Source organism: Gobio gobio (assembly GCF_949357685.1).
Source record: "Gobio gobio genome assembly, chromosome: 7".
In the NCBI taxonomy this organism is placed as follows: domain Eukaryota; kingdom Metazoa; phylum Chordata; class Actinopteri; order Cypriniformes; family Gobionidae; genus Gobio; species Gobio gobio.
This window is the reverse complement of record NC_137103.1, coordinates 24338449-24365217: the sequence shown is the minus strand read 5'-3', so window position 1 is coordinate 24365217 and position 26769 is coordinate 24338449. Positions and strand designations below refer to the sequence as shown.

General features: G+C 37.0%; 2 protein-coding genes across 3 annotated transcripts; one reads left to right on the top strand and one right to left on the bottom strand.

The window, feature by feature from the left end:
- Positions 1–698: 698 nt before the first annotated feature.
- LOC307129381 (major facilitator superfamily domain-containing protein 9-like) lies at positions 699–11794 on the bottom strand. 2 transcript variants are annotated; one of them, XM_079821764.1, is made up of 6 exons: positions 11309–11794; positions 9805–9892; positions 8615–8658; positions 4913–5042; positions 4609–4818; positions 699–2807 (listed from the first exon to the last, which is right to left on the bottom strand). In XM_079821764.1, exons 1-6 carry the CDS (start codon positions 11390–11392, stop codon positions 1963–1965), a joined length of 1401 nt encoding a protein of 466 aa, XP_079677890.1. In that variant the 5' UTR covers positions 11393–11794; the 3' UTR covers positions 699–1962. The 2 variants fall into 2 exon arrangements, with proteins under 2 accessions (XP_079677890.1, XP_079677891.1); XM_079821765.1 differs by lacking the exon at positions 11309–11794 and adding an exon at positions 9992–10022 and having other exon boundaries at positions 712–2807.
- Positions 11795–17600: 5806 nt separating this feature from the next.
- On the top strand, positions 17601–24140 carry tmem182a (transmembrane protein 182a). Its single transcript, XM_079821763.1, has 5 exons — positions 17601–17982; positions 20102–20240; positions 20733–20831; positions 21532–21669; positions 21817–24140. Exons 1-5 carry the CDS (start codon positions 17839–17841, stop codon positions 22041–22043), a joined length of 747 nt encoding a protein of 248 aa, XP_079677889.1. The 5' UTR covers positions 17601–17838; the 3' UTR covers positions 22044–24140.
- The last annotated feature ends 2629 nt before the right edge of the window (positions 24141–26769 follow it).

Sequence of the window (26769 nt, the reverse complement as noted above, 5' to 3'; positions counted from 1 at the left end):
AAATGCTTGTCAGTGCATTTGGCAGTACACTTAATATTTCAAAGACCATAAGAAAAAAATTAACAAAGTACATCTTTATATTTAATTAAGTCTTACTTAAGTGGGTCAAAAGGCACTAACTGCATTTAATATACATTCAAACTATAATATATATTTTATTTAAACTACAATTAACATGGAGTTAAGTGTCAGAAAACAAAAGAATATTCTTTTAAAAGATATTATTTCCATAAAAAGTTTTTTTTTTGTAAGTATGGTGAACTGTACTTCTTTTTAATAAGGGATAGCTCATCCAGAAATAAAAATTCTGTAATCATTTACTCATTCTCATGTCATTCCAAACTCATGTCTTTCTTTCTTCAGTAGAACAAAAAGGTGACGTTTAGCAGAATGCCAAGGCTGCTCTTTTCCATGCAATTACTGTAAAATGAATAGGGACTGAGTTCATGAAAAAGTTACATGAAAAATGATTTGGAGTGGACTTCAGACATCCCTTCTCTCGTGATATGGAAGCTTTGAAAGCTTCAGCTCACATTCATTGCAATTGAATGGCAAACAGCCTTCAATGTTTTCCCTTTTGTGTTCAGTGGAAGAAAGTCATGTGGTTTTTGAATGACATGTAAACAATAGCCACGAATTGAAAAAAACACAAAATGGAAATAATCTGGGTGCATTGTCTTTTTCATTTTTTTATTTTTCTGAATTGAATGTTAGCTTTAAGAACTAAAATATTGTTATTCATGAGGTTTAACTGGATTTAAGTTAATTACATTATTTAGGCACAGATAAATATAATAAATAAGATAAATGAAACAATTACTGGATCCATGAAAGTGGAATTTTGTGTAGGCTCAGGCTGCTTTTATTTTCATTTGATGAAAAATAAAACATTACATTCTTAGACAAAAATCTGTGTAATTATGCTCAGGTGTGAACACTATTCCTGACATGAACAAAAAAAGCCTACATTAAAAAAGTATTAATTATAAAACATAACAAATTCAGATGATGATACAAATGGGAACAAAAACAATGCTAAAAGAAAAAAAAAACATTTCCCACACATACCGTTCAAAAGAGATTGATACGATTTTTTGAAAGAAACCTCTTTTGCTCACCAAGGCTGCATTTATTTGATCAAAAATACAGTAAAACAGTAAAAGTCTGACATATTATTACAATTTAAAATACCATTTATGTGGAAGGAAAATCTTTTGAAACATTTTAAATGTCTTCACTGTCACTTCTGATCAATTTATTGCATCCTTGCTGAACAATAGTCTTAAATTCTTAAAAAACCAAACAGAATTTAATACTATTGAACAGTAGTGTATGTGATCTGTTTGTGCAGTTTTATTGAAAACATTATTGCTAGCCTTTTGGGCAACTGTATGACATTAAAATTTTAAAACACAGAAGGAAGTGCGTATTCTGAAGTACACCAAAGATAAATAGTGGTTAAACGAGTATCAATGCCACAGTGAGGTAAAACTCCATCATGTACTGTAGTCAAGTTTATCCCTATTAAAATGCTAAGTTGATTTCTTGGAAGCACGTAAGCCTTACCTTTCCCATGTTTAAGTGACCTTTAGTGTGAAATTTGGCCAGGAAACACACATAAAAGTTTTCAACACTTCTGATGCTTTGAAACAGAACATCCTTGGTTTTACTCTAGTCCTGCCATTGGTGTTGAACCATCGCAAAATGTTCTGATATAAACATTCATCTTGTTAGACTTCGCATCAGACTCTGTCAGTCTGCATTTGCACAGGCAATTGCTCTCTTTCAGCATGGCGGCACAGGAGGTAGCCAGCCTTACCGACGGCCGTCTCTCACATTGATGTCCTGACATTCTATAGTGGTATACAGATCAAAACTCCCACGATCACATCACCTGAGAGGAAAAAAAGACAGCTGCCATCACAGTCCTTTATCTTTCCTTCACTTTGAGTGGTTTACACCTCATTGTTTCTCTTTAACCTTTGTCTTACTGTCCCACTTAGGAGTCCTCAAGAGTAGCAAACCCACAGCTAGCAGACCCAGCACGACCCCCAAACTAGGAGGTCCACAGGGGCTGAATTCTTGAGCAAGACCAGACAGCAGCGGTGCTAGGACCCGTCCCACAGCTGTGACTGACTGTCCCGCTCCGATTAACGTCCCGCTAGCTTGGGCTCCCCCACGCTGCAGCTCCAAGTCGGTGATGCAAGTGCGTCCGATAGTGGTAGAGATGGCAAAGAACGTGGAGGTGAGCAGGACCTGCCCTACATTGGGCGCTATGGCATACAGGAAGATCAACATACAGGTGAGCGATGTAGAGTGCAACAATAAAGCAGCCATGTTGTTGCTATAGAGTTGTGTTACGGGTCCCACCAAGCAGCCAGCAAGGGCTCCCAACATGCTGCTGTAGCTGATCAAATATCCTGTCATCTTTGGTGTGAGCTGAAAACGCTCCTCCATGGCTAAGGAGAAGTTACTGTAGTACAGCATTATAGATACAGCCATTAGAAGACGCACCAGGAACACGTCCCACATATCCGAGGACGCCACCATGCAGATCCTCACCCACACTGAGGACAGCTGTCTCCAGGCAGGCTGGAAGATAGACATGTCCCTCCAGCCCCAGCCTGCATCTGCTCCACTACGGACTGCAGACGCATTCGAATGCCGAATGTGGTTTTTGTCTGAGCAGTTCTGCTGGACTGAGTTCTTTAACCCATCGTAGGTTTTGCTGGTTTTGGTTTTACTATTAGCATTTGCATCTGTACGGTGATTAAGTGTCTCGCTCCATGGTAACATCCAGACCAACCCTGAGAAGACAACATCTGGATAAGTGGACTGTAATTTATGTTGCTTCGTAGCAGACATCTGAAGGGATCACTTGTGAAAAAGAAGGGCACTTCATTGTATTGAATGTGCACTTGCAGTGTACTTAAAAAAAAAATAAAAAATGTACTTGCAGATAATATAATATTAATGAAATAAAAAGGCCACTTTAGTGTACTTAAAGAGAGTACACTTTCTTAACACACTGTTCTAAAAAGTGCACTTAGTTTGTAATAATCAAATTAAAAATATCACTTTAAATCACTGTTTTAATAATCCTTTGTCATGCTTTCAAGAAGTGCATTTATTTTGATGTGTTGACTAATATACTAAAGCATGTTTAAAGTACTTGATTACCATTTTAATTGTAGTGTGTTATTTGCTATTACGTTTAAGTGAATTTATGGTAAATATAATAAATTGCTACTTATACATTTAAACATATGGCATACAAGTTTCAATAAAAATGACAATAAAGTATTTTAGTAAATGCTTGTCAGTGCATTTGGCAGTACACTTAATATTTCAAAGACCATAAGAAAAAAATTAACAAAGTACATCTTTATATTTAATTAAGTCTTACTTAAGTGGGTCAAAAGGCACTAACTGCATTTAATATACATTCAAACTATAATATATATTTTATTTAAACTACAATTAACATGGAGTTAAGTGTCAGAAAACAAAAGAATATTCTTTTAAAAGATATTATTTCCATAAAAAGTTTTTTTTTGTAAGTATGGTGAACTGTACTTCTTTTTAATAAGGGATAGCTCATCCAGAAATAAAAATTCTGTAATCATTTACTCATTCTCATGTCATTCCAAACTCATGTCTTTCTTTCTTCAGTAGAACAAAAAGGTGACGTTTAGCAGAATGCCAAGGCTGCTCTTTTCCATGCAATTACTGTAAAATGAATAGGGACTGAGTTCATGAAAAAGTTACATGAAAAATGATTTGGAGTGGACTTCAGACATCCCTTCTCTCGTGATATGGAAGCTTTGAAAGCTTCAGCTCACATTCATTGCAATTGAATGGCAAACAGCCTTCAATGTTTTCCCTTTTGTGTTCAGTGGAAGAAAGTCATGTGGTTTTTGAATGACATGTAAACAATAGCCACGAATTGAAAAAAACACAAAATGGAAATAATCGCAACAACAGTTTTTACGCTCGCATGAGTTGGTTTTTCAGGCAATTCGAAAAAGGCAATTGTTGCAAAACTGCACTGAAAACAGTTTTTCCGTAATTTACAGGTCACCAGGCATACGTACAAGTCAATCATTCTTTACAGATGATGTGGAATGTTTGGACAGAAAACGAAACGGGCAGATATGGGGGACAAACACCTCATAAGTGGCCGCTCCCAAGTATAAGGTGCTTTCCTTGCCATTAATGCTTGGATAACACGCCTACGTCTCCATCGATTAAAAATAATAGTGCGGTGGCTGGGATATACATAACCCTACAAACATACGTGGCACAATTTTTGGAATGACTTATCGCGAGAGGAAAAAAAAAAGTTTTAGTCGCATATCATCGGGTTAATAGAAACGCTGTCATTTCACAATAGTTTTTTAATCAACATTTAGAAAATATCGCAAAAGTTTTGCACAAATCTGTAATGTAATGTAATGTAATTTCTGTCTAATGACAGAAATGTCATTCTTGGGCACAAATTTTGAAATAAAGCAAATCTCACTAAATATTGGCTTGTATATACTTGTCTGTACTTTTAATAAATAACCTACTTCCTTTACTCATGCAACTACTGTCAATCTTGCTCACCTGCATTTAGAAAGAAAATGGCTGCACAGGCGAATGAGGATAAGTAAAACCCCCCCTCGTGTTCAGTGAGATATCCACCCACCACTGGTCCCAGGATGAATCCCACACTTGAGGCTGCGTTATAGTGACCCATCACTAGAGGCCGTTCTTCCTCCGACACAAGATCTGACAGGAGTGCTCGGCAGATAGACAGGGAGTGTTTAAAGAGCCCTTTCGACAGAAAAGGAAATCACATTAATGTGTGACTTTAAGCAATAATGCACATCCTAAATTGCAACATGAACAAAATTACTCCGCTACTCACCCACTGGTATCCTGGCCAGCACAAAGAGTGCAATACTAGTGGACAGACCCAGCAGGCCATATCCAAAGGCACTGAGCAAAATGCACGTCAGTAGTGAATAGCGCCTCCCAACCACATCACTCCAACTTCCCTGCCGATGAGAAGAGACAATGAAAGACATATAAAATAAGTCATTTTTAACCATTTGTCTCTATAGAGAAATAAACACATAATTGCAGACTGTAACGCTAATCCACAAGGATGAAGAAGATCAAATTCCAACGTGGTTTTATTAAATTACATAAAAACAGGTAATTAAAAATGAGCAACACAACGAGACTGACAATGAACAAACAAACAATACCAGACAATGAACTGAAGGACTTAAATACACAGTTTGAATGAACTCAATGTTGAACAGGTGACAACTAATGAATCAATAAGCATGGTAGCAAATGAAGAGCGGGAAAATGGAACAAAGGGAACAGGTAACTGAAGAGAAACAAACTAAAAGTCCATGAAAATGAAACAAAACACCAACAGACTGTGACACAGATGATTGTCATCAAAGAAGACATCTTTGTCAACTTTTTCTGTATCACATGGATTGTAATTTTTTTTTTTTTGATGTGCTAATTAATCAAATCACTTTAAACAGTAAGTTGGTTATAGTTTAAAATGTAGCTTATATATCAACCCCCAACACAAACTTACCCTTGTGAAAAAGAAGTGTGCTGAATAGAATTTGCCCTTGCAGTGTCTTCAAATCTTAAAGAATTTAAAAGTTAAAATTTTTTAAATAATCTTAAAAGTATTTTTTTAAACTGTACTTACAATATATCAATGAAATAAAAGGCCACTTAAGTGTAAAAATAGAAACTTAACAGAAACAGAAAAAAAAAAAAGAAACTTAACAGATTATAATGATGTATAACACTTGCCTGAATGATAAAAAAACGACAGTTATTCGAGTCTCTTTGACACTGATAAGAAAAAAAGAGAGCCGATCGCGCCGGCACGACCGCAGACTCGAGAGGGTTAAAGAGTACACTTTTTTTTCTTAAAACACTTAAGTACACTTTTAAAAACAGTGAACTTCGTAATTGTCAAATAAAACTTAAAAGGACATTTTAAAACATTGTCTTAATAATCTTTTGTCATGCTTTAAAAAAATACACTTATTTACGTATGTGTTGACTAGGGATGCAACAATACAGTTAGTCCACGGTTCAATACATACCTCAGTTTTTAACCACGGTTTTCGGTTCGGTTCGGTTCTGATGGCTTGTCACATCCGATTTTTGCTATTCTATTCTTATGCGACAGGAACAGCAAGAGATTACGGAGAAAAAATACGCAATATTGCAATACAAAAACTTTTTATTGCAATACTCTTTCTTTATTTTACTTAAAAGAATTGAAAACCCTTACTTAAACTTAAAACTTAAAAAAAAAAACCTTGTACACATTCCTAGTGTACTGTATAATATAAAATAAATATATATAAAGATTTACACTGGCAGCTCAGAGCTGTACAGCAGCATTTAAGTATGAAATTGAATGAAAAAATGTAAAAATAAAACACTACATAGACTTCACTATAAAATATACATTGATTTTAGCTACTGTATTAGTTTTTCAGTCAAGAGCAGTGAGTGATTTTCTCTTAGATTTTTGTTGTTGTATTAACATTAAAGGGATAGATCACTCAAAAATGAAAATTCTGTCATCGAGAAATGACTACAGGTTTGGAACAATATTAGACTGAGTAAATAATGACAATTTTAGTCTAGGCTAGGCTGCGCTGCTGTCAATTTAAGACATGCGTGCATCTAATATGCAGACACACGCAAATTTACTTTCACTTTAGACATAACCGACTGTGTTTATGTTAACCTTGTGTGTATTTGACAGTATTAGCGCAGTAAGACGACTACTTCGTCCAGTAATCAAGTGTTTGACAGGCGTTTAGTGCGCGCGCTGGGAAAAGCGCATGATAAAACAGTGCATATGCACGTGAATGAAGGCTTTAAAACGCATGCAAATAATTAACTTTCGTGATTGTGAATAACTATAGTGTTCCGTGAGTATAACTCTACCACTAACGTGTGATGTGAATGTATGTTGCGTTGTTCAGTATATTGGGATGGAGGCAAATTATAGAATTTGTAGAAAAATAATTAATTAAATGCAAAACCGAAAAAAAAAAACGCAATTCACAAGCGCGTATTGAACCGTGAATGCCGTACCGAACGGTTCATTATTATTTTGAGAATTGTGGCATCCCTAGTGTTGACTAACATACTGAATCACAATTAAAGTACTTGATATTCATTTTAACTGTCTTATTCACCATTACATTTTAGTTTTACATTTAACAAGTTAATTTATGTTAAATGTACTAAATTGCAACCTTATCTGTACAAATGTGTAATTAAATACATTTAAATGTAAAAAGTTGAAATAGAAATGACAATAAATTATGTATTTTAGTTTTCCATAAATTCTTGTAAGTGCATTCGGCAGTACACTTAACCATATTTCAAAGACTTCAAAGGAATTATGAAATTACATAGAAATGAACAACGAATTCCTACTTAAGTGGGTCAAAAAACTCTCTACAGTTCAACTAATTGCATTTAATATGAATACATTTGTAATTAACATGCAATTAAGTGTCAGTAAACATTACATTACATTCAAGCACTTAAGTAGGCCAATATTCTTATCATTTCTGTAATAAATACTCCTTTATAAAGGTATACAAAAGAGTACTTTTCCACAATTAGGGTAGAGGGCAAGAAATGTGAAAATCTTTTGTAGAACATGACCATGTAAAGACGCTGTAAGCAATGCTAGCTGTTTTGCAACAGCTAACCCTCCTTTATCCTAGCAAAACAGCTAATCTTAGCAAAAGAGCTCTCTCCAAAACCCTGCCCTCCATGTCAGTAAACCCAAAGATTAAAAAATGACATGTAGCGTCACATGGTCATATTCTTTTTCTTGTTATCAGATCCAAGTGACTTCAGGACACTAATATCATATCACTCAGCTAGTATGACATTTTTGTGTGCGATTCATTGCAATAAATTGAAGCCAGAACCTTAGTTGTTTATTAAAGAAAAAGCTCACCAAAGAAACCTACAATTTATAGCCTAAAGGCAGACAGATCGGACCTGACAAATTAAACGACTCAGGCCCTGAGGCAAGAAGTGCAGGCATCTCCATACCAGCCCTCATTAGACTGAGGTATGACACACACACACACGCACACACACACACACACTAGCGTAATGCAATAAAAACGTTAATTGGATTTACTATGTTCTCTCTGTTTCTGGACTACAGGCATGTCATAGAGACTCACTGTTCCTGTCTGCTATCTCCATGCTTAACAGACAAGTAAGTAAGTAGACAAACATCTCCTTCACTTCTTAACTAGCCCCGTGACCCTTCAGTCTTTAACCACTTTAAATGTGTGTGTGTGTGTGTGTGTCGGTGTGTTTGTCACAGGCAATATGATGACTCATTTTACAGTAACACACTCCAGACGTGAGTGCAATATGCAGTTTGAGGTGCCTTGTAATGTTGATTGTAATAAACAATTACTGTGATATGTGCTTTAAACAGATTGGATGAAGTAGGCTAAACATGAATTATTAAATTGAGAGTAGCAAACTGATGTAGCAAATGCTGCTCACTAAAAAACAAAACAATACTTACCACAACAGTGCTAGAGAAGAGTTGTAATACTCCATAGGTAGATCCTGCAAGAGGGAAAAAAGCAGAGGGAAACATCACTTAACAAAAGAATAAGTTTCACAATCAAGCTGTTAAGGCAACAAGACCTTGTGATCACAATCTAAGCTGCCAGCCTTATGAAATCAGTGAAAATATCAATTGAGCAGGTGATTTTCATTGACTATATGGGCCACATTTAAGCAGCCCTTTTAATCAGAGACGAGGCGCAAGCAATGTACTGCTGATTTCAAAGACCTGCTTGTCTTTTGCCCTAAAAATTACAACCCGCCAGCAATGAAGTCATCTGATGACTGAAAAAACAAGAAAAGTAATTTGATATTGGCTCTTTTGAGAACAGGATGCGCAGAATCAAACAAAATTTGACTTAAATATTTACAAAAACAAATGCCAGTTGACACATTCAAATTAATTTGCACTAATTGTATCAATTGAATTGATTTTGTGCACCCTCAAAAATCACTATTCTCATGAGAGACCATATCCATCCAGCAAGACCTGAAATTTTATGAAAATTAATTTGATAAAATCCTTTTGAAAGCAAACCTACTGTATGACTGCTGGTCTAAAATGTTTGGCAACAGACTACATTTAGAATAATGGACTATAAAACCTGGCAGAAAATGAATCAATCAAACAAACAGTTTTACACACTAGATTTTTATTCAAATCTATGCAAATACATTTTGCTGAAGTCTTTACAGTTTTACAAACCACAGCAGAAAATAAGCTGTCTAACTAATTGTCATAATAGTTAATAATAAAGATAGGCTGAAATATGCTGTTAATACTGAAACTCAGTGCCACCATGAAATCAAAATTGAATGGAATATGCTGTATTTATTATACATGATTTATCAGTGCACATCATATTTTTTTTATGTATTTATGTGCCCTCATAATCTTTAATCAAAATAGGTCCCGCTCCATCTCGCAGTGACATCTCTTCTCTTCTCACATGACATCACAGCAATAGCAAACCACAACCATTAAATGATCCAATCAATTCCTGATGGACAAAATCAAGTCCTGCCTACATATTTCTTTCAATAAGCCGTTTCACTCAGATATAAAGATATACATCACAATAGGAAAGAAAAGACTATTGCACGTTCCGTTTTATGAAGACTTTAACAACAACACCAGAGACTTACCTACAATCCCAGCCACTGTAGGACTTGCTCCCAGAAACTTCACATGATGACTCAGCAAAGGGATAATCATACTGACCCCAAAGAGGTCCTGAAAACACACACATAAATGGATCCATACGTCAGCAAAGCAAACACAGCTCAAGAAACAGATTTCTAGTTTAAACTGATTTTGTCATCATTTACTCACCCTCAAGTTGTTCCAAACTTGTATGAATTTCTGTCTTCTTTTGAAGACAAAAGAAAATATTTGAAAGAATATGGGTAAGTTGATGGGCCCTAATGACCCCACCATTATGAATGTCAATGGGGCCCATCAACTGTTCGGTTACCGACATTTTTCAAAATATCTTATTTTTTTGTTCAGCAGAAGAAAGAAACTCATACAGGTTTCAACAACTTGAGGGTGAGTAGGCTAAATGATAAAATTTTCATTTTGGGGTGAACTATCCCTTTAAGACTATAATTACAGTCTAATTACAGCAGATTTAATTTTGAGAAGGCTAGAATAATTACATTTACTAATTACATGAATCCTAATTTGCAGAACAGACCTATACAAATATATTTTTTTGTGGTTTCCATAAATCATTTAAATGTATGACATTCAAAATAATAATATGTCACATTTCTAAAATACATTAAAACTCATTGTTATGATTTAGAGGGGAAGTTTGCCAAAGATTAAAAAAACCTATTCAGGTTCATTAAAACATATTCTATGACAAACTGAACACACACTTTTGTGTACAACTAGTAAAATAGCTATGCGTTGTGGAAGTAGTTCAACAACATGCAAAAAACACGACTGACTGACTGACTGACTGACTGACTGAATGAATGAATGAATGATGTGTGTCATTGATTTGTCTTTACAGAAAGAAGAGAAAATGTCCGTTGGCTTTAATAGGGTGAAAGCAAAACTGACACAAAAGCCTTTTGCCATTGAGCCTGTTTATCTAGATTTTTAAGTGTTCTGCAGTCAGGCCAGCCAAGCACTTGATTGAAGTCACACTGCACCACAATCCAGTCACGGCACTTTCTATTAAAATAAAACTTTTAATCTGACAGAAACTATGGGTGAATCAAAACTCAATGTGTCTGAGAAGGGAAAGAAGAGGAAATAAATAGTTGCCAAAATCCACAGACAGGACAAAATATTTCTACAGATGCAAAACTATAAGTTGCCAAAGCATTCTGATATATGAAAATGTTGTTATCATAAAGACTACTAAATATCAATGAGCCTTTATAAACAAAATTCTTATTTTTCAACTGTTCTAGGAAATTCTTCATATCGAAGTGTTTCAAATGAATACTTTGTCATTTCATGAGCTGACTTTACTTAGACTATGTCAGTATATATGAGAATATGGATCAGATGTGCAGAACAGGGGTATCAGATCTATGTAAATGTATTGACAGCAGCTTTATGTGGTGTCATTTCGATCAATGCCATACAGAAGAGCTCTGACCATCGCCAAATTATACAAAAGAGGATACTCACCATAAATCCCACTACGTATATACATCGTATGATTCGTGTTGGACTCCGTCGTTTGTGGGTAATGTCACATTTAGAGTTATTCATTCTCCCGCATTGACAGAGGGAACTGCAGTCAATGCGGAAGCGATGGACAGCGTTGCTATGCTGCTCTTCAGGAAGTATCACGAGGATTAGACCATCTGTCGGCGCACGGTATTTAAGAGGAGGAACATCCTCCTGGGAATCACGAATATTCTGTGCTGGCTGTATTTATTCGAATTAAAGGAGAAGTAACTAATTTCTTGCGTACGAATGGGCGGGTTTTCACATGGTAAAATGCTAATGGTGTTTCATTTCCTGTACAGGATCTCCTGTTTATGGTACAGTCCAGTGAACGAAGGCACGAAGTTGACACGCGCTGTATTTTAAACTGCGATCAAACCAAGCGGCAAGCTCCCGCGGTCTCTCTTGAAGCCAACACGGAAGTTAATTGAACTGCAATTCATTGACTGGCCGCTAGAGACAGGCTCAAGAAGGGAGTCAAATCTGTATCTCCCCCATGTAAAAAAAAAAAAAAAGTGTTTACAGCCTTGGTGGTACAAAAAGTGGTTTTGGTTCATACAGCTAAGTTTGCCCTTCATGACAACTGTGAGGGGGGGATTTTTATTTATTTATAACTCATCCGTTTAAATTCTGCATATTTAAGGGCGTGGCCACTTGAGTGACAGGTGGATTGTCACTATGGTCGAGCAAGGCGTGTGTGGGATAGTTTAATTGGTAGCTCGTTAGCAAGTTCCTCAAGGCAGGCAGTGGTGTGATTTTGGTCGAAAAACATCAGGTGAACAGTGAGTATCAGTTCCTTTTGGTAGTGAGTATAATTCACTTGAATCTTGAATCTTGAATCTTGAATCTTGAAATGGGTTTTACTTTGAGTAGGCTAATATGATGTTTTGTGACGTTAGATGGTTTGTTTCACTTTAAAACATCCCACTTGGATCATTTTAAATTACGGTACATATCAAAATCAATTCAAAACAAGTTAAAATCTTATTTAGGCCTAGGTCTACCTTTGGCTATTTATTGTTTTCGTTATGTTATTTGTTTGTGCACTTTTAACAACTACTAGTATTGAATGGCTTGTAGGAGAAATAATAATAATGATAAAAAATATTATTATTATAAATTAATAGTTTATTAAAATTATTTTTTTTAATTATTAAAAAAAAAATATAAAATTATTTTATTGATTTCTCACTTGAGGCATTGGAAATTCAATTAATTCATAATCACAAAATTTTTTGTTCTTAATTTGTCATAATTCATTTTATTGTATTATATTTTATTTGACATGGTTAGAAAAAGAGAAATATTGTGTAGTGATTATGAATGAGTTAAAATTTCGATGGCCTTAAGTAAGAAAACAATTGAATCATTTATTAAAGGTGCACTATGTAACATTTTTCCAGTAAAATATCCAAAAACCACAAGGCCAGTGTTATATATTTTGTTCAGTTGAGTACTTACAATTTGTCAAATGTTTCCAACTATTTGTAAATCGTGAGAAAATGGCTATTTTAAGGAACCGGGACGTGTGACGGAGTCGCCTGTCAATTGCGTCATATCTGCGTTCCCCTCGGTTTCCAGTGTTATTTTGCAGAAATGCTTCACTCTCACTGCAGTGTGCAACAAGTGTCATAGTAGCCGCCGAGTGAACGCACAGAGTAACGGCATAACATAATTTTCAACACACTCGGATGTATCTAATATGATAAACAGAGCTGCGTTACCTCATACTCATGACCGGAAATTTAGCGGAAGTGGCGCCGGCGTCTGTGGCATAATAAAAGTCCCGCCGGCGACTATGCCATAATAACAGTCCCGCTGCTCGCAAGGCGTGTGTTCCACTCTTCTGATTAACAATCGCGCCAGCGGGCTTGCGCAGCTCCACAACACTCGGTCCTGCTCTTCATACTACAGTAACGTTAATAATCGCATAAATGAACATGATTTCTGCTGTCCTGTTCTTTTCCACCAGCTTGTGAGGTGAAGACCACATATCCCAAGATTCTGCGGTTAAAGGGTAACTAAACCCTAAACCAACTTTTTTTAGTTAATGATCTGTAATAATGGGGCTTTATTAATGCTGTTCATTGATTCGAGTAAATGTTTTGACATTTGAGTATAAAGTGTTTTAATTCTATAAAATATGGTGTAAAACCGCCAAAGTGCTGCCCTCTTAAGGTTGAACGGTGGCTACTGCAGTTGAATTTTCCTATTGGACGTTGTGGTACATCGTGACGTAGGATGGTACCTCCAACGGCTCTCTATCCGCGCCCCTAGAATGAGCTCACCACGCCCTCAGAAATGTTTCCCCCAATCACACGATGAGAACGGCTTCACTCCAGTATGAACTGTCATATTACATGAAGTAAACATTATGAATGAAACTCACTTGACACTTGCTTTAACATTGTATTGAAGAAAATACGGTTAAATAATGCTGTTGTCAGTACACGTCAGGCTTTTCTTGCGATATTATTGCCGCCCGTCATGTGTACAGATAATTTTCATACATGAGACGCGCTTTCAAACCCTGACACGCAAGTGGTTGCCGCGGACGCAGATAGATTAGGTCAGTTCTCTTGCGCGGCTGCTTCACTAGCATCGTCGGCATCGGGAGTTAACGCAGTTTGAGCAGCGGCTCGCATTGATAAGGCTCCGGGTTTGTGTCTGTTACAGACAATCCACCCTCCTCCACTTCAGGTGAAGGTAGGAGAAATGACCGCTCTGTTGCAAAGCTGGCGTCACTCCAGTCATTCTCCATCTTTGCGACTCGCGAGTCTGACAGCTGTCAGTCAATCCGTCACTGCGGGTCTCAGGTGCACACCCTCCGCTCAGCCCCGCCCTCGGTTCATCCCCTCTGTGTCCGCCGGGCTCTGCCCACTTTTCCAGCATTTTTTGAAAATTGTCAGTGGGTGGAGTTAAGCTCTGAGCAGGGGTTTAGTTACCCTTTAAACGTGGGGTCATCAAACTACGCCTTTATTTTGAATAGGCGACCTCTAGTGGACGGAAAAGTTACATAGTGCAGCTTTAAGTGATTTATTTGTTTATTTTTACACATTGACTTATTTCAACCCTTAAATGCATGAATGTTTCGCCAGTCATTATTACATATTCAGGTTTTTAGCGACCCGGATCTATATCTAACAAAATCTGTCACAATATAAAACTCCTGATATTAGAGTAACAGTTACAGAAGAATAAAATAAAGCATATTTTGTTACCTTTTGTTCAGTTTGAGCAGATGTTTTATTCCGGCGTCATCACTGTCCTCGTCAGAGCTCATTTCCCAGATCTCGAACATATTCAAAAAACTATCATTTTCAACATCTTCAAAATCAATATTTTGATTCGCTGACAGCTTCTTCACCAGATCGACCATAAAATGACAGTGACACTAATATTTGATTGCGTTCAGAACTTGCTCGGCTGTAAATTGCTGAGCCATTTCAAGTTTTGCTGATGATACTTCCTATTCTTTTGTTTTCTGTAGGAACTATGAGGGAAATGTCACTTCATTATTGTGTGTCCGACATTGCCACCTTGTGGAATAAATGTAAATTGCCCTTATCTAGTCATCAAAGATTCAATTATTGAAAAAAATACTTACACTGTTACACACCTCGGGTTGTTAGCGACCCTATACAATTTATTTTAATTTTGTCTTGTTATATTGTTTATAATAAATTGATTGAGGAATACTAAGACGGTTGATGTTTAACTTTAAAAAATGAATGGAGAGGGTAGTGAATATAATATTGAATCTATAATGTGCCTAATCGATACATCTATTCTATAAAATATTCTAATAATCTAGTCTAACCACAAATATCATTGGCAGTGTAGTTCTTGGTTATTAAATACAAGTTCTTATTGTAGAATGGAGAATTGTGTTTCTAGTTTATTGTATTTATACAGTATACAGTACTCTGTAGTTGTAGTCATTTACTCTGCACTTGAACTCCATCTACTGGCAGTCTTCCTGATCTTTGTCAGACTGTTCCAACTTGTTGGTTCACTTCAGTGGGTAAGAGGGTGTGTGCCATGCCTTCGAGAACTCGCATTACCTCCTATTTTTATTTCTCACATAATCATAAACTGCCTTGATATACAAACCTTACAGTTTTTTTCTTCTTTTTGGGGGTAATTTGACTGTGTACTTGTTATGATTATTCAGATGTTATAGTGTCAGGTGAGCATGACTCAATCCAAGCTTATGTCATGGTAATTTTAGAGCTAAACTGCCCTCTGGAATTTTGTTTACAAATCCTCTCCGGCTTTTGATATGGAATTGGGGAAGCCATGACACTCGATCATCCCAGTGCAGCTGATACAGTGATTTTCCCAAGACAGTTTACATAAACACACTCACATGAACCCTCACAAATAGTCCTCGCATCTTGTGCTAAAGGAATGCTTTTGATTCTGTATACCAGAACAAATAACAGCTGAAAATAAGATAATGAATCCAAATCAACAGTAAAGTAGCACTAACTTTGTCTTTCTGTACAGATGAACAGGACCATTGTTTCTCAGTATTATAACAAGATGCAGAGATAAATTTAGCTCTTCAGGGGACTCTATATAAAACTGCCCCTGCTCTGCTGTGCAGAAACACCACAGACAGTCATTACTACACCAGAAAAAACTTCCACCGCTTGCAGTCATCAATGGACATCTGCTGTAATTATTTTTAATTTTAGCTTGCATATTTTTCTCCTGTATCTCTAATCCCTAAATATCGCTCTACGTACCCATCTCAAATCAAGGATGGCTTATAGGCAAAGCCCTTTTGGACAGCCTTGTGTCCTCTTCAGTGGCTCTGGCCTTCATTCACAGCACAGTGATAATTGGTCACAGGTTGGTCACTCATCATGAAGCTTCGAAGCGTTATGAATCACTGAGCCGAATGATGATTTGGATCGCGTGTCAAACCGCCAAACTGCTGAAATTTGGCGATTCAAACCGCTGAATCGACTCAGTGATTCATAACGCTTCGAAGCTTCATGATGCTTTGTTTTGAAATCGTCATCACTATGCAAGTCGTTATTTAGGGTTTTTTTGCGCACAAAAACAATTGTCGCCGATTCATAAAGTTATTTTAGAACCACTGTAGTGAGATGGACTTTGTAACGACGTCTTTAGTACCTTTTAAGGGTCTTGAGAGTGAAGGGTGCCACTGAGCCAATGGAGGACTTTCAGAGCCATCAGATTTCAACTAAAATATCTTAATTTCTGTTCCGAAGATGAACGGAGGTCTTATGGGTGTCGAACAACATGAGGGTAAGTAATTAATGACAGAATTTTCATTTTTGGGTGAACTAACCCTTTAATTTCCTAACTTCATCAGTTCTCAGTTGGTCACTGATAAAAATGATTCTGTGGTGAAGTAAATACAGAAAATACAAAATATAATTTCTACATAAAAAAGTAATAGATCATTCAGGCAAGAATTAAAAAAAGTAAATTCTATATTAGAACTCAATTCAAGCTTGTAGAAATTAAGGTGTAAATATCAACATTATAAAATGAAGTAAAACTACTTAACTCTTCTGATACTGGTGTTCCCATCATGCATTGGGGTTTGAATAATTAATAAGGTTGATTTTTTTTTCACTGTTTTCCAGCTGTATTTAAACTGTTTTATCATTGATTTTGCTGTTAGGTTTAGTAACTTGCCATTTTGTGACATTTGAAGTTTTCTATTTTTCTACTTAAAATTACATTCATACTCAAAAACGATCCATCGAATGTGTAGTCATTGAAGTTTCTGTGTTCAGGTGCTGCGTTGCTTGTTACATGTGTGTTATTTACCTATATATTTCAAAGTAAAGCATACACTTTAAAAGTGTGGTTTAATTCAGCGTTATTTTTTGGGGGAAAAAGTATGGAAACTTCAACTAAGTAGAAATTCCTCAACCTTGACTTAACTTAGTTAAGTTGAGTTTACTTAATTCCATGTGAAATTTACTTTAAAAATATGCATGCAAAAACTTGCAAAAGAAAAAAAAAATTCAGTGTGGGATTTGTGATGGACACTAAGAATGCTGGCCTCTAGTGTCTTCATTTCCATTCCTATCTCAGCTGATTGTCCCGTAGGGGGATATTTTGGTCTACTCATCTCCCTTCTGAAGTCTCATTCTTAAACCACTCCTCTGAGAGAGGCAGCAGGCACCTTCACTCAACTGACCAAAATAGCCCAATGGGCAGCTCTACGCTGGTGTGCTGTCATGAAACCCACTCCCCACCCAATGCCAGGTCCTGCTCTGGCTAAGGGAGAGGACACTGACACACACACACATAGACACAGGAGCAAGGAAGAGTTCTAGAACAGCTATTTGTGTTAACATACTGTAAACCTTGCTGAGCATAACTGGACTATTTATCACACACATTGTGAGGAGTTACGTAATTTCAGCGACTGCTTCATGTGGGAAGGAGGAGAGACTATTTAACAAGCAGTGAAAAAGTAGCGCTCTAAGATTGTCATCATGAAGTTACATGTGGCACTATTTTTTGCTGGGCTCTTCGGTGCCTTGGCAACTCTGTTCATTCTCTTGTCTTTTGGCACGGACTATTGGCTTTTGGCATCAGAGACCTGCAATTCACATTCAAATGGTCCGGTTACTTTGGAGGTGGGTGTTGTTTTAGTCCTTTTATGGCATAGCTTGACATGGATGAGTATTTTATTAATATCAATATAACTTCTAAGACATTATCAGAAGACATTTAGGGATGGTCTATTTAAAAAAAAAAAATGTAATGGCTCTCTTCAGAACTATTTATGTTTTAGATTTTAGTGCATTTATTGAAACTAAACTGAACTATATTTCTGCTCTTTGAAACTGAAGCAAGATACTGAAGCAGTCATGGGCATTTTTGGTTTCTAAGCAGTGACAGTCATATGACATCCTCGTACGTCAGTATTTACAGTCTTTGAGTAGCTTGAGTGTGGACTATCACATGCTGCAGTCTGATACCACACTTAATACTAAATAACCAAACTGGAATCTCAGTGCAGTGTCTATTCATAGGAGTCACACATGAATTAGGTTTCCCTCATTTAGGATTGGGAGGGAAAAGTGAGAAGCTCCCAACTCAATCCAATTAAGATTTTTTTTTTTTTTTACTATTTTACGAGGTGGCGATTTTGTATGAATTCGTACAATGTGGTTTTTATGGAAGAGCATGATTTTTAAAAACAAATTAAGCATGAACCTAACCACCAGTAAGAAGATAGTATGAAAATATACCAATGAGATCATATAAATTCATACAAATTAGGTACCAGTTCGCCAAAACGTAAAATAAATTGCCATGGGAGTGTGTTGGATGCACTGTAAACCCGAATAAGTTGGCAAAAAAAAAAAAAATCTGTTACATAAAATGTTACTTTTGTACTCAAACATTTTAATTGCTCTTAACTTAAATATTTGAGTAAGCACATTCATACATGTAATCTGAAACAATGCTTTGATAGCATCAGCATCATTTGCTGAATGAGTATGGCAATAAAACATATTAACCACATAACGAAACTCTTCTAAATTAGCATAGCAAAACATTAGCATATCCACAATAAATAAATACTCTCCCTTTTGAGTGTCATGGCAAAGCATGCTGGGAAATAGAAATACCAGGAACAATATAAAAGAAACAAGTTCATAAAACTCAAAACAATGAAACAATTCAGATTACTTAAAATGTGTCAGTTTTGTGAACTCAAATGAAAGAGAAAGTTCTAAATACTCATAAGTTAATTTGACTGAAATAATGTGTTTAATTTAAGTTGGCTCTACTCAACCCAATTAATTATTTTGAGCATTAGGGTTTACAGTGTACGATTGTGTGTGTGTGTGTGTGTGTGTGTGTGTGTGTGTGATATATGGATGAAAAGGGAGTTTAACAGGTCAAGCACAACTAGTGCATTCTCAAGACCCTTACGCAAACTTTACATGCCAACAGCGCCAACAGGAAGTCTACTGGAAAGCTTAAGGTTGAACTTTTATCATGCATCATACAAATTCTGTGTATTCTGATTGGTGGTGCTTAAATGCATATATCTTAATTCAGAATTGTTTGTTTTTGTTGCTGGGATTAATTGCACCGCTCACTTGCATTGGTCTAGTCTGGGCTGTCCCTAGGGCGGTGCAACCGGTGCGACATCACCCCCTCCCCCGGACGCCTTCACGGACGGACCGAGAACCCGGCCACCAAGACCCCCGCCAGGTTCCCTCTCGGTCCATTCGTGATCACGTTCCGGGATGGGGTCTCGCCGCATTGGTTGCACCACCCTAAGGATGGCCCTGAACGGACTGAGGGGGGCCCCCACTCCGCTACGTTGCAGTGGGCCCTGCCCTATGCTTGGGATGGCCCAGGGTCTAGTACACACTTCTCTTGAAGATTTCTGCTATTAGCTGTGTTTTGGAACATGATAGCTGGTTTCTAGATGACCAGGCTGGTCATTAGCTGGTCTAAAGTAGTCCTAGCTATTATTTCGGAACATGGTTGCTAGTCAACTTGTTAACAGCTACCATTTTAAGTTGGATTTTGTTATATGACATAAATCCATAATGTCATGTCCTTGGCATTCTTTTTGTAATGTGCATCTAAACACGTTAATAGTTTCAATAGCATGTGTCCATCCATAGATTGCAAGTGTCTGTCCTCCAGCTGTTTTTAAATATTGTAATTTCACTGGCTGTGCCACAGTTGTCCATTGCTTTCTGACCTCTGCTCTCTGCTCCTTCACAGCGAGGCGATGTCGTGGTCAACCAGGGTCAGGACCAAGTTAGTGACGACCAGAACATTACCTTTCATCATGAGGGCTTATTTTGGCGCTGTACTTTTAATGACATCATGCATGATGACAATCTGTGGAAGTTCTGGTTTGGTAAGAGAGATTATTATTTTTGCTTTAGTGCAGTAGACATTCAGAGGAGTCTTCTGTGGTTTTCAAAGCATACAAAGTTTTACAGCATTTATTTATATAAGTTGATGCTCATTTATACATATAATAATACGTTTAACATGTATACAAGCGTGAATTAATAATGGACAATAAATGCTGTAAGAATTAGCAGTAAATAACTAATTTGAATGAACTGCTACCATTACTTTATATTTGAAAGTGTAAAGTGGCTTGCTCACTGAACGTGGTATTTGACCCTCTTGTGAAGCTCTGGGTGAGACTTTACCACAAATATCAAAGGGGTCTGACCTGTTGCCCTACAGAAAAGACACAGAAGGTTCAAAGAGAGGGAATAAGTGTTCAGGTTACTTCAGTCAGCAAACAACTTGAATACACAACACTTCTGAATCTTAAATGAAACAATGATTTAAAACTCATACACTAATAAATGGCAATTCTTTGTTCTTCCCTTAGAAAATCAGCCACATGCAAGAGTTTGCAAACCTGCATGTCTTCTCCCCTTTCCTTTCCCTGACCAGAGCTACAACACTACCAGCTACCAGTCTGCCATAAGTAAGATTTTATTATATTTTACTTTACTTATTTATTTTATCAATGTTATTTTATTTTGCTACATTTTAACCTGTTACTCACCATGAAAATAGCCATGGTAGCTGACATGGTGTTAAATTACATTCATATTTTATTTTATTTTTTGTTTTGTTTAATATTATTTTATTTTATTATTTTTAGGGTTGAAGACTTTTTATGCTCCTAATACAACTCATCTGTTTTTTTTTTCATTTAGTTTATTCATATGAAAATATTTTTATCAAATATTTTTTTTATCGAAGATAAAATGTAAAAATATATATATTAAAAAATATATTGCTACATTTTTACTCATAGTAAACAGGAATCTGCACTCTGCCACTGCTGCTCTTTAATTTATTTAAGAGAGAAACAGTGTTTTGACCCAAAGGGACTTCGTACATTTTTACTCCCCATGATAATAGCCATGGTAGCTGACCATATTTACTTTCCTCATTTACTTTTCGTTGTCTTCTTGTTATTATTCAAAGTTTAAAAAAAAGTGCGAGCAGTGAACAGCATATGGTATTGTTTATAAAGTGTCACTGTGTCCCTGTGTAATGTATAGTGTAAATGTTCACATGACTCATGAGTTAACTTCAGTACACCATCAATAAATTAGCAACTGTACTGTGAAGCGTTTTCCCTCTGGTTTGTATTAATGGGAAACCTGATTGTTTAGTCTACAGAGGCTTCTGGAGCATCTCCATGTTGGTCGGTGTGGCTGCTGTGGTGGCTGGCGGTTTCATTATCATTTGCGCAGCTCCATTTGCCAGTCATCGCCTTTATAAAGCAGGGGGTGGACTCTACCTCATTTCTGGTAAGTTAAGATTTCATGAGGAGGTAAGGTGTACCTCGCAGTACTGAACAATGCATTACAGCATTCTAATTTATTCTTTACACTTTATCTCTCTCTTTTATGTTGCTTTTTATTTCTCCAACTCTCAATGCTGTCTCTTTTCTCCAGGTTTCTTCTTTCTCAATGTCACTGTGATGTATGTTATCTGGATAGATATTTTGGATGTCATGAGCTCCTATGAGGACTATCAGAAGTCAAATAAGTGCTCAGGGTTTGAGCTCAATATGACTTATGGCCTCTCTTTCATGTTTGCTCCGGTGGGCGTGTTCTTCTGTCTTCTGTCTGGTCTTCTCTTCCTAGTGATTGGCCGTACAGTCCAACATCATTATAACTGAACCTCATGAATAGTTTGGAACCAGAAGAATGAAATTGTATGTTCAAAATGCATTAAGTATCTATCACTGAAGAAAACATGTTAGGGCTCTAAACTCTGAGGGTGCGCTGACTTTATGATAGGCTGGGGTACAGTTATTATAGATTTGATTTGAATTTGCCTTCAAATTTTGCAAATGTTGCTTCAGTATTTGGTCATCATGTGTGCTGTGAGCAGTACTGTAAACATCGATCATGGATGGTTTGGGAACACTTCATGTATGTGTGAGTGTTTGTGTGAGTTTTACACAAAGCATTAAATTATGTTAAATATTTTTATGTTGCCTGAAAAAAAAAAAGTGAAGCATACTGCTATACTTCTCTTTGCCTGCTTAAACCTTCTTAAGTATAAATGTACACATTTTCCATTTTGCTCCACTAGCATTTTTATTATTTAATAAAATATATATAGACAGATTTTGTAGCATTGTAGAAATACCCACCTGACCTGAAAGCTTTACGTTTTACTTGCACAGCTTGTTCACACACCACAGCACATATATACACATATATTTGCTTTGTAAATAATATTATGTATTGCTATCACATACAATTTACATGTAATATTTCAAAAGATTCATTAAACCTTTAATTTAAAAAAAAAGTTTTTTTCCCCCTCTGTGCATTTAATATTAAAATTGCAATGAAATGGAAGTAGCATCATCTTTTCTTCTGTATTCCGAATGTAACATATTATTGAAAAAGAAAAATGTAAGTCTTGGTTCTATCCATTGGTTGTTGATTGGATGGAGGAAGATCTGAATGCCATATTGAGTTTGATTGTAAGAAAGGGATGGGTTTGAGCAGACTTAATGACAATATGACCGAGATATGACATTTTGATAAAAGTTTTAAGGTCATAAAAAATGAAATGTCTACATGAATTGTTGACAATAAGATCAGTGCACTTAGTCAACTGATGCATTCCATTCCGGTTTTAAAATCTTTATCATCAGCTGTCATTTGTTAAAATTATTATTTAGTCCCAGCAAACACATTCCCCTAATGCTCACATTTGGTTATTTTTTGGGAACCGAAAAACAAGTTGGGAGGACGAAGAACATGTCTTGATGGTTGTGCTGTATTGGCCAACCCAGACTTGGTTACATGGTTCGCTGAGCCCATGCTCCTTACGACAGCCCCTCCCTGGCGAATCCCCCTGAGGAAGGACATTCTTTCTCAGGGATGGGGCATAATCTGGCACCCGAGCCCAGACCCCTGGAACCTCTATGTCTGGCCCCTGGACGGGATGCGGAAGAATTGAGTTCGCTATCACCAACAGCGATAGACACCACCACTCAGGCTAGAGCCCCCTGAATGATCCGGGCCTATGCCTTGAAGTGGAGTCTGTTCGCTAACTGGTGTGCTTCCCAACCGAAAGACCCACTGAGATGCGCATTTGGGTCAGTGTTTTCCTTTCTGCAGGATAGGTTGGAGGGCCAACTGTCTCTTTCCACCTTGAAAGTATATATGGCTGCCATAGCGGCCTCGCAGGCCATGCAGTGGATGGTAAGTCTTTAGGGAAGCAGGTTCATCAGAAGCACCAGGAGATTAAATCCTCCTAGGCCACCCCTTATTCCCTCATGGGATCTCTTACTGGTCCTACAGAGAGCTCCTTTTGAGCCCTTGGAATCAGTAAAGCTAAGTGCATTCTCTTTGAAGATTGGCCTCCTGACAGTGTTAAGGCTGGGCGGCACCCAATGCCTTCACAAGATTTTATAATCTCCAGGTTGAGCCAGTTTCGTTCCGTGTGTTATTGGGTTTGAACAAGTAAGTTACGGACGACGGGCTGGCTGTACAGCTTGCACACAGCGTCTTTCCCCTCCCTGAGGTGACAACATGCACTTTTGTTATCCACATGAGTTCCCTGGACCAGCAAACCATAGACATGAGTTTTCCCTCAGCATCCTCGGGGGAGGAATTCAACACCATGTCCAGTACTCGTGATGCATGGCCTATTCAGGTCAGCTCGTATACTTGGGCTAGCTGCTCCATATGTAGTGATTGCCTAATGGTCATCCCATATGATGTGTTGTCCACAATATGGTTTCCCTAGCACTAAAAAAAAGAAAGACGAAAGGTAAAAAAGACAGGCTGAAGCGACCTATTCCCATGGTAAGTACGGTCCTTTCGGTCTCCACGTGGTACGAAGGACACATGGCTTACGTGGGCCGTTGGGTAGGTTACGTTGTTGTGAGTGCACTTGTTACCCTGCACGAGGGGCTTGCCGACATCTGCACCGCCAAAACCTCATAACACGGTTCAATTGTTGTGATGCTTACCCCGGGGGACCCCTAGTGTCAGTCACTGACACCACGTCGAAGTGACTGACAGATAGGGAACGTCTGATGGAGGGAACGGTGCACAACGCTGAACTGCCCGCTAAAATGGCCTTGACACTGTATGGGCCTGAATGAGTGATGCACGCCATCTTCCTTTCATGCCCGTATGTCCAGGGAGTGGCATGCAAATTCCACTCGGCAATTCTCATTGGTCTTTTCTCAAAGTGTCAGAGGTGTTTTGGACTCCCAAGTGCGACCCCCTTGGGACTCATCAGTCTTCGACACCATGTCTCGCTCCGTCCATCAGGAATCAAGGCGTTATGTTTAGATTTTTAGCAAAAGGTTAGCAAAAGCTAACCAGAATGTTGCAGGGATGTTTTCTTTGTGACTAAAGAAAACATTCTCTAATGGTTATTTTTAAGTTTTATTTTATAACGAAAAATGAACCAGAATGTTATATATTTGCTCTATGGTAAAGAAAGAGCAGTAGGCAAAGACTAAATATATGGGGTGAAATTACCTTTTCCCATCAGAGACAGACGGGAGACGAGACACTGACAGGTGTGTCCATATAACAGCAGAGATATCATATCAGGGAGATATGACTCATTTGTATGGCAGGTGACAGCTGTGTGTATACACTCTCACTATACATAGGACTGTTGAAGCAATATTACAAACATTAAACGTTAGCATGCATATCAATCAATATATGTCTAGTACCGCATGCTCTTTTCAACAATGTTTGCAGCATTGTTTGTGTATCTATTTCTGCGTGGTTGTATATGTTTTACTGTCAGTCTTCAGAATGTCTGTGTATTAAGTTTCTCTCTAGCCAGCTGTAGGCCTCCTGCAATGCTGGACAGTGTGTTATTTAAAGGTCTCGGATCATATTGCACATGAGAACCAAACTGAGAGTGCTCATACTAAGCCGGCGTGGACACAGTAGATCTGAACTGAGATAATGTATACAGATAGAAAGGATTTAGTGCCACTAGATAAACCACTCTGACCATTGTTTCCTGAAAAATGCTGCAGTTATATAGTGCTAAATACATTTTCACCAATAAGATTGACCATAACATGACAAGTAATTTGTGGGGAATCACTTTACACCAAAATATATTTTATTCCTTTTTTAAGTAATTTTATGGAAATTTACATTGAACATTTGTGGTGTCCATCTACATTTCAGGCACTAGAGGTCACTGTTACATGAGAAATCAAGGCTTAGTCAAAACACTGGACAATAATGTATATCATATTGTAATTATAAATTCAGAACACACAATGCATATAAATTAAATACATAAGGTCCTATTAGTTGACTTTGGCTTATGCATTAACTAACCATGAGCAATACATTTGTTACAGTATTTATTAGTCTTTGTTAATGTTAGTTGATAAAAATACAACTGTTCATTATTGGTAGCGCAGGTTAATTTAATAAAAGAAAATCTTAGTTACTCTTAACAAGGTCCTATTAGTTGATGTTGGTCAATGGATTAACTAACAATGTGCGATATACATTTGTAATTTTTCTTCATGTTAGCTAATAAAAACAGAACTGTTCATTGATAGTTAATATAGCTCAGGTTAATTTAATAATATTAACGGATACAAATTTTCTTCTTATAATGTATTAGTAAAGAGATTAATTTTAATAAATGCTTTAGAAGTATTTTTCCTTGTTAGTTCATGTTAACTAAATCTAGTTAACTAATGTTAACAAATGGAACCAAAGTGTTACCAAAATCTTTTCTCAGGGCTGATGCTTAAATTCACAGGGCCCAGGACTAAAAAAGTTAGGCTTTCATAGCACAGTGTTTTCTTCATTATGTAATGACAACATCTGTTTCCATTTAACTTGTGACATTCATTTTTGTTAATCATGTTTATGCGTTTCAGTAAATAAATTCAAAGTGGTTTGAAGAAAAAGTGCAACTAACTCATTACTGCAGGTTGAAACTTTGCCACCATTTTGATTTAACTTAACTTAAACAGCAATTCAACTTTACAATGTTATTTTATTTATTTTATTTAAAGTATGCTCAAAGAGTTGTCAATATCATAATACAACAATTGAAGACCTTGCAGGTCAATTCTTATGTGCGTTTGGTGCTAATGAATTCTTTCTCTCATGATCTAGAACTACTACCTTTGTATTATTCAACTCTACAAATAAATCATCATAATCATGTACTTTGGTTGTAGCTTCAAATGTAATCATATCAGAATTTTCTGTGATTGTGAGATGTGTAAGGTATATCCCAGAGCATCAATCCCACTACTCACAAGTTTTCATCATACTCTCGGTAGGATGTGACACAGATGTGTGAATTAATTCTGAATGTGTTGAAAGAGAAAATAAGTCTTCAATGGATGTTTTGTGCTTTGTGGACCACTC

Excerpts from the sequence above, each read along its gene's own strand:
- LOC307129381 (XM_079821764.1), bottom strand. The coding sequence starts at position 11,392 with ATGAATAACTCTAAATGTGACATTACCCACAAACGACGGAGTCCAACA. Across the intron at positions 4,819-4,912 it reads GCTGGCCAGGATACCAGTGG|GGCTCTTTAAACACTCCCTG; the intron begins GTGAGTAGCGGA and ends TTCTGTCGAAAG. Across the intron at positions 2,808-4,608 it reads CATTTTCTTTCTAAATGCAG|GGTTGGTCTGGATGTTACCA; the intron begins GTGAGCAAGATT and ends TTGTCTTCTCAG.
- tmem182a (XM_079821763.1), top strand. The coding sequence starts at position 17,839 with ATGAAGTTACATGTGGCACTATTTTTTGCTGGGCTCTTCGGTGCCTTG. Across the intron at positions 20,241-20,732 it reads TCTGTGGAAGTTCTGGTTTG|AAAATCAGCCACATGCAAGA; the intron begins GTAAGAGAGATT and ends TTCTTCCCTTAG. Across the intron at positions 21,670-21,816 it reads TGGACTCTACCTCATTTCTG|GTTTCTTCTTTCTCAATGTC; the intron begins GTAAGTTAAGAT and ends TCTTTTCTCCAG.